At 42.2% G+C, this 7,141-nt stretch overlaps 1 protein-coding gene across 1 annotated transcript; it reads left to right on the top strand.

Moving 5' to 3' along the window:
• The first annotated feature begins 4,782 nt into the window (after window positions 1-4,782).
• LOC100431717 (olfactory receptor 4D2) lies at window positions 4,783-5,706 on the top strand. The gene is given in 1 exon segment (XM_009251574.4): window positions 4,783-5,706. A coding segment is annotated over 1 exon segment (924 nt).
• The last annotated feature ends 1,435 nt before the right edge of the window (window positions 5,707-7,141 follow it).

Raw genomic sequence — 7,141 nt, 5'->3', positions numbered from 1 at the left:
TGAAGCTGGCTAGGCAAGTATGTAATCTGCAGGGCAGGCCATCAGCTGAAGTTGCTGTCTACATGCAGAATTTTCCTCCTTCAGGGAAACCTCAGTTCTTCTCTTTAGTTCTTTCAACTGATTGAATCAGGCACACTCAGATTATCTAGGATAACCTCCTTTACTTAAAGTCAACTGATCATAGACATCAATTATATCTACAAAATACCTTCACAGCAACACCTAGATTAGAGTTTGATTGAATAACTGGGAACTATAGCCTAGTCAAGTTGACACATAACACAGACCATCACAAAGGGAGAATGATTAATTATCAATGATGCTGGGCTTCCTGCATGAGAATTTACATGATATTTCCTCTACATGTGTCCTGTATCCGTTTAACGGCTTGACATTATAATAGTAGCTAAGTCTGACAAACATTTATTTTCTTAGAAATGTGATACATATGGAAATAATTTTCTCAGCTCAATTTTCCATGACTGAGTCTTTAGCATAATTACTCCATCCAGGCCATTCATACACTGGCAACCATTATATCGGCTAGTGGTTGCAGTAAAGATGAGCTTTGATGGACATTTTACAGACCTACCTGTACTTTGACAGGGGAAATATATAAACTGGAACCTACCAGGTCTCTATTACTGAAAGCTAAATCGGAATCATAAAGAATTCATCCAGGTAATTCAAAATCACCCATCTGAGATTAACAAGGCCTGTGCCTATCCCCACCATCAATCTAGACTACTTTCCTGAGTGGCTCAATTTTAAAGTGGACTAAAGCTCCAAATAATGGGAAGAATTTGTGTTTTTTTTAAACTGACATCTCTTGTATGGGAAAGAACTTCACTTCGTACTCTTATCCCCAGAGGCAGAGTCTTTATTTTGCCAAGTATAAACATTTGCAATGAAAGAACTCAGACCAACCTGAGAACCTCATGTGGATCAGAGAGCTGTGAGAAATCACACAGATTTTACAGCACATCAAGGTTACAATGTTGGTTAATTCCAATTTTTAATTAGTTCCTCATAATTAGAAAATATATGGGTTTCTTGTGCCAATCCTTATATTAAAGGGAGTAATAATTGACATGTAAAGAATGCTAGCACTTTGTAGATGGTGTGAGTATAATTGATATGGATAGTGAATCGACTGTGGGGGTATGGTTGACAAGATGAAGAACAAGATTTATGGGGTAATTAAGTTTCCATTTTAGTATACAGACATTTTCCCATCCATGACGTTGCCTATGTAAAGATCAATTCAGTTTAAAAGGAGAAGAAATCAAACCAGTTACCTTGACGACACCATGAAAGAGAACTGTCCATTGTGCTGATGAGCAAGTCATTGGTTCTCAATGTCTGGTCCCTGGAACAAGTGCATCAGCATTATCTGAGAACTTGCTACAAATGCAAATTCTTGGTCTTACCATTGATGTACTGAATGAGAAATTCTGGGCTGGGAACACAAGTCTGCCTTTTAACAAAGCCTTCAGGTAATTCTCTCAAGAGTAAGTGTCACTGGTCTAAGAAATAAGTTCTCCTAAAACTCTCAGCGTCTCCTTTTTTCTGAAGACCCTCTTGTCCTTTTGGATCTTGGCCTGAATATTACCCATTCCTCAAATCTCTAAAATTTTCAATGTGCTTGGTACTTTGGGCCCCCTAAGGAAGACCTCTCAAAGAGTGTGTGCTTTTGAGACATTTAGAAACTTTTTAACAACTCCCATTGCTCCCTTGGCCCCAGTGATAATCAGCCCAGCTCAGCTTCCTGAGCCCTGTCCAATAGTTTGTCCCTAAGGATATTCCACCTTCCCCTGGGGTCTCACCCATGGTATTATTCATGAAGTAAGGGCAGGAGCTAGGAAACTGTGAGGCTGAAGCAAAGGATCTCCAAGAAGATGTATACTGAAGCCCCATTCCGGGCTAAAGGGAGGTGAGAGACCAGTGTTTCCTCAGCTGCACAGAGATCAGCTGTAAGAAAGATCTTGCAACCCCTACTAGAGGGTGGGAGTAATAAACAAGTGACATAGACCTGACGGTAGTAAGTCTAAAGGATGAGCAGAGACTCAAGAAAAACTGCAGGGAGAATGTGATGTTGAAAACAGATGCCTCCGATTATATAGGAAAACAACAAAGCACAGAATTCGCCCTATGAGACTTAGAGGGAGGATGCTCACAGCAAAGGACATCAAGGGTGAGGAAAATCACAAGATTCTCGACATTGTCACATAAAACAAAGTCACATTTACCTGCTAATATATTAAGTTGGCAAACATTTCTGAGCAAGTGCTAAATCAGAGATGCTGTCATAGACTCTGGGCTTACTAAGTTATTGAATTTACAATCTAGTTAAGAGAAGCAATAGAAAAAATGATAAATGCTATAATGGAGGTATTTATCAAATGCTATTGGAACACAGAGAAATGAGGAATTAATTCTGCATGAGAGAAATGGGGGGAGGAGTCAAAGGGAAAGTGATATTTCTCTTACTGCCTCTAGGTTGAGAAGGTAGCAAAAGGCATTTCAGGAAACAAGATTTATTACCAAAGATATGAAAATATGAAATATACTGCCTACATAGAAGCTATGAGTTCTTTGAACAGCAATCAGTTCCCAGGTGACAGTGATACTGATTAGAAAGGTATAGGGAGGCTATTTTTTACAGTCTTGTATGAAATGCTGACAGAGAGTTGCATGCACATATGTAGGTATGTTTTTCCACCCTGAGTTTATCCACAAAGCATTTTAGGTGGCTTCTGAGAGTTTGAGTTTTAAGCTGTGAGCAAATCAAATATTATAACAATGAGGAATATGATCACATCTGAGTCAGAGGGGTCTCATGGACAGCTGTGTAGAAGGTGTCCTGGAGTGAGGCCGGGCGTGGTGGCTCATGCCTGTAATCCCAGCACTTTGGGAGGCCGAGGCGGGCAGATCACGAGGTCAGGAGATCGAGACCAACCTGGCTAACACAGTGATACCGTGTTACCAAAAAAAATTAGCTGGGCGAGGTGGTGGGTGCCTGTAGTTCCAGCTACGCAGGAGGCTGAGGTAGAAGAATGGCATGAACCCGGGAGGCAGAGCTTGCGGTGAGTGAGTCGAGATCGTGCCACTCCAGCCCGGGTGACAGTGAGACTCCGTCTCAAAAAAAAAAAAAAAAAAGAAGTTGTCCTGGAGTGGAAGTAAACTGAAGGAGCAGAATAAGATTAGAACAGCCTCTAATATTGTAGATAATAGATTGCAATAGGCCAGGTAAGAGAGGGTAGGAGAGATTGAGACAGGGCAGGGGGAGGGGGGAGACCACTGACCCCCTCCCCTGTCACCTTCCATCTTCTTCTTTTTTTTTTATTTTTTATTTTTTGAGACAGAGTCTCGCTCTGTCACCCAGGCTGGAGTGCAGTGGCATGACCTCCACTCACTGCAGCCTCCAACTCCCAGCTTCAAGGGATTCTCCTGCCTCAGCCTCCCAAGTAGCCGGGATTACAGCTGTGTGCCACCACGCCCGGCTAATTTTTTTGTATTTTTAGTAGAGATGGAGTTTCACCATGTTGACCAGGCTGGTCTCAAACTTCTGACTTCAAGTGATCCACATGCCTCAGCCTCCCAAAGTTCTGGGACTACAGGCATGAGCCACCTCTCCTGGCTCCTCCATCTTCTGTCCCTTTAGTCCCATTTTCTCCACCTCCCCAGCACTTTTCCACTTCCCCTACCTTCACTTGCTCTATTCCTTCATCTCCCTTTATTCCTTTGTCTATTTCTATTTGTTTTCTTTCAACAACTTCCTTTGTCTCCCACCCTTGGATTCAGTAACATCTTGTAAAATTCCTGTTTCATTCAGAAGCTCTCTGAGTCCCCTTCATACAATATTCATCATCTATTTCTCAATCCAATGATTCTCCCTCCCTTTTCTCCCTCTTGTCTCAGCACCACCACATATGCCTCACTCATAAGGGGCCGCCACAGCGGAGAGCAGGGGAACTACTGGATGTCTCAGGCATCCAGCTGCATCCAGTGTCTTCCTTGTGCTGAACTTGTGCACCTGATAGCTATTCACCCATGCAGCAGTCAACACCAAGTGCTTTTTAAGTTGACTGTCATTAAGAATGGGTACCGCAGGGCACAAATAAATTGTGAGATCCAGATATAGCCTCTGGACTTAATAGTTGAATTGTGGAGGGAAAATATAGACAAGGAAAATCCATTAACACGATGATGTATTAAATGTCATGTGAAAAATAACTGGCAAAGAATCTTATTACAGAGTGGAAGAGAGGATATCTTTAGATTAAGAGAATTCACAGAGATGAGTAATTGCCATTGATTATTCCATGCACTGTTTTAGGAACTTTATATCCATCATTCTACTTAAGTCCTCAGAGAATTCTATAAAGCAGGTATTTTTATTTCTACCTTACAAATGTGAAAACTGAGGCCCAGAAAGATTAAGTAAGTTACTCACGGTCAAATCACAATGAAATGAAAGACCTGAAATCTGACTTCAGATGTATCTGATTCCAAGTGTCTTCCCACCACTATATGACTCTTTGAAAGGCAGGTTGTATATACTTCTGGATGGCGTTAAGATTTCAGGAATGTATATTCCAGCACCCACTTGTAAACTCTCCAGAGACAAGACAGCACCTAGTATCATGGTCTACACATAAGGATGCTCATCATATGGGCCTAAAACCTTGGTTCTGAGCCCCTGAGCCCTGAAAGGGAAAGTAGTGACTTCATGCATCTCTGTCTGTGGTTCATTTTCTTCAGGTGTATGGAGAAAACACCATGGGAACAGGGAACCTCACGTGGGTATCAGACTTTGTCTTCCTGGGGCTCTTGCAGACTCGGGAGCTCCAGCGTTTCCTGTTTTTAATGTTCCTGTCTGTCCACATCACCACTGTTATGGGAAACATCCTTATCATCATCACAGTGACCTCGGATTCCCAGCTCCACACACCCATGTACTTTCTGCTCCAAAACCTGGCTGTCCTAGACCTCTGTTTCTCTTCAGTCACTGCGCCCAAAATGCTAGTGGACCTCCTCTCTGAGAAGAAAACCATCTCTTACCAGGGCTGCATGGGCCAGATCTTCTTCTTCCACTTTTTGGGAGGTGCCATGGTCTTCTTCCTCTCAGTGATGGCCTTTGACCGCCTCATTGCCATCTCCCGGCCCCTCCGCTATGTCACCATCATGAACGCTCAGCTCTGGGTGGGGCTGGTGGTGGCCGCCTGGGTGGGAGGCTTTGTCCACTCTATTGTCCAGCTGGCTCTGATGCTCCCACTGCCCTTCTGTGGCCCCAACGTTTTGGATAACTTCTACTGTGATGTTCCCCAAGTACTGAGACTTGCCTGCACTGACACCTCACTGCTGGAGTTCCTCATGATCTCCAACAGTGGGCTGCTGGGTGTCATCTGATTCTTCCTCCTCCTGATCTCCTACGTATTCATTCTGGTGATGCTGAGGTCACATCCAGGGGAGGCAAGAAGGAAGGCAACTTCCACCTGCACCACCCACATCATTGTGGTTTCCATGATCTTCGTTCCAAGCATTTACCTCTACGCCCGGCCCTTCACCCCATTCCCTATGGACAAGCTTGTGTCCATCGGCCACACAGTCATGACCCCCATGCTCAACCCCATGATCTATACCCTGAGGAACCAGGACATGCAGGCAGCAGTGAGAAGATTAGGGAGACACCGGCTGGTTTGAGAGTGACAATGGTAGGTTTCTTCTCTTTGGCTTTGTTTTCCCTTCGTGAAGTGGAGAGGGAGCTACTACATTTGCTCTCTTCATAGTGTGTTGAGATTCATCATAGCAGGGAATGAATTTTGAAACTAAGCAGCTTCACGTTTTAGGAAAAAAGAAAGTATCCTCTTTGGTGGTTAAGGTTTGTGATAAAGAGTTTTAACACACCCGCAACAATGAGAATTGTTCACATGGCCCCTGAAAACCACACCCTCCTTTTCCTCTTCTTGGTGGACAGTTTCCTGTTGACAGCATTTCCCCTGTGAGAACATTTCTATTTTCCGTATTTTGAGCTCTCTTCCCGATATTTCCTTTTGGTGTGAGTCTGGGTTGTTGGGAACAGCACAGAATTTGGAGTCTTAAGCTCTAAATTAGAGGCCCTGACCCATCATTGACCAAACTGATGACTTCCAATAAGCCACCCAGCTTTTCTTGACCTCATGATTTCTCCCTCACCAATTTGCTTAAATTAGTATGTACCCCTAAAATATTCTAGGTTTGTTATGAGATTCAAATCAAATAATTTTATGATAAAACGAGTAAATCATATAACTATATGTTATCTTCCAAGCTTTTAAAAATGATTGTATTTTATTTTCAAATATGAAATTATTATGAGTATTCAAGCTTTTTCTATATTTACATTTTAATATAATATACTAATTGTAAATAAAAGATCATGGGCAATGCCTGCACATTATGAAACATTATGTCATTATGTATAAATGCTCATGTATACACTACTCGATTCAAGAACCAGAAGTTACCAATAACTTGTCTTCACCTGTATTATCCTCTCCATTGCATTCACCTTGATTCCTATCCAGAGGAAATCACGCTGTTGAATTTCATGTTTATCATTTCATTGCTTGTATAAAATAGTTTTATCACTTTTTTTACATAAACAGTATATTGTTTTGCTACTTTGGAGTTTTATAAAAATATCGTACGGTACATAATATTCTGGGATTTGCTTTTTTCACTCCACGTTATATTTCTAACATAACATGTTGATGTTTGGCTGTAATTCATTCATTTGCTCTGCTGTAGAATATTCCACCGTGAAAATAAGCTTATTTGGGTTGTTTCCAGGTTTTGGCTATCGGAGAGTGCTTTTTTGAGACGAAGTTTCACTCTGCCACCGAGGCTGGAGTGCACTCATCACCACACCCAGCTAAGTTTTGCATTTTCAGTAGAGATGGGGTTTCTCCATGTTGGAGTTGTGACCATTATTGCCTAAACTATTTTTACTGCGCCTTTCTGTCCTCTTCTTCCAGGATTCTCATTATGTGTGCGTCTTGGTATCCTTGATGGTGTCTCACAGGCTTCTGAGCCTATGTTCATTTTCGTTTATTCTTCTTTTTCCTCCTTAGACTGGATGACTTCGATTGACCTATAA

The sequence above is a fragment of the Pongo abelii genome, chromosome 19 (assembly GCF_028885655.2).
Source record: "Pongo abelii isolate AG06213 chromosome 19, NHGRI_mPonAbe1-v2.0_pri, whole genome shotgun sequence".
NCBI lineage: Eukaryota > Metazoa > Chordata > Mammalia > Primates > Hominidae > Pongo > Pongo abelii.
The sequence above is the reverse complement of the archived record's forward strand: the minus strand, read 5'-3'. Positions and strand labels throughout refer to the sequence as shown.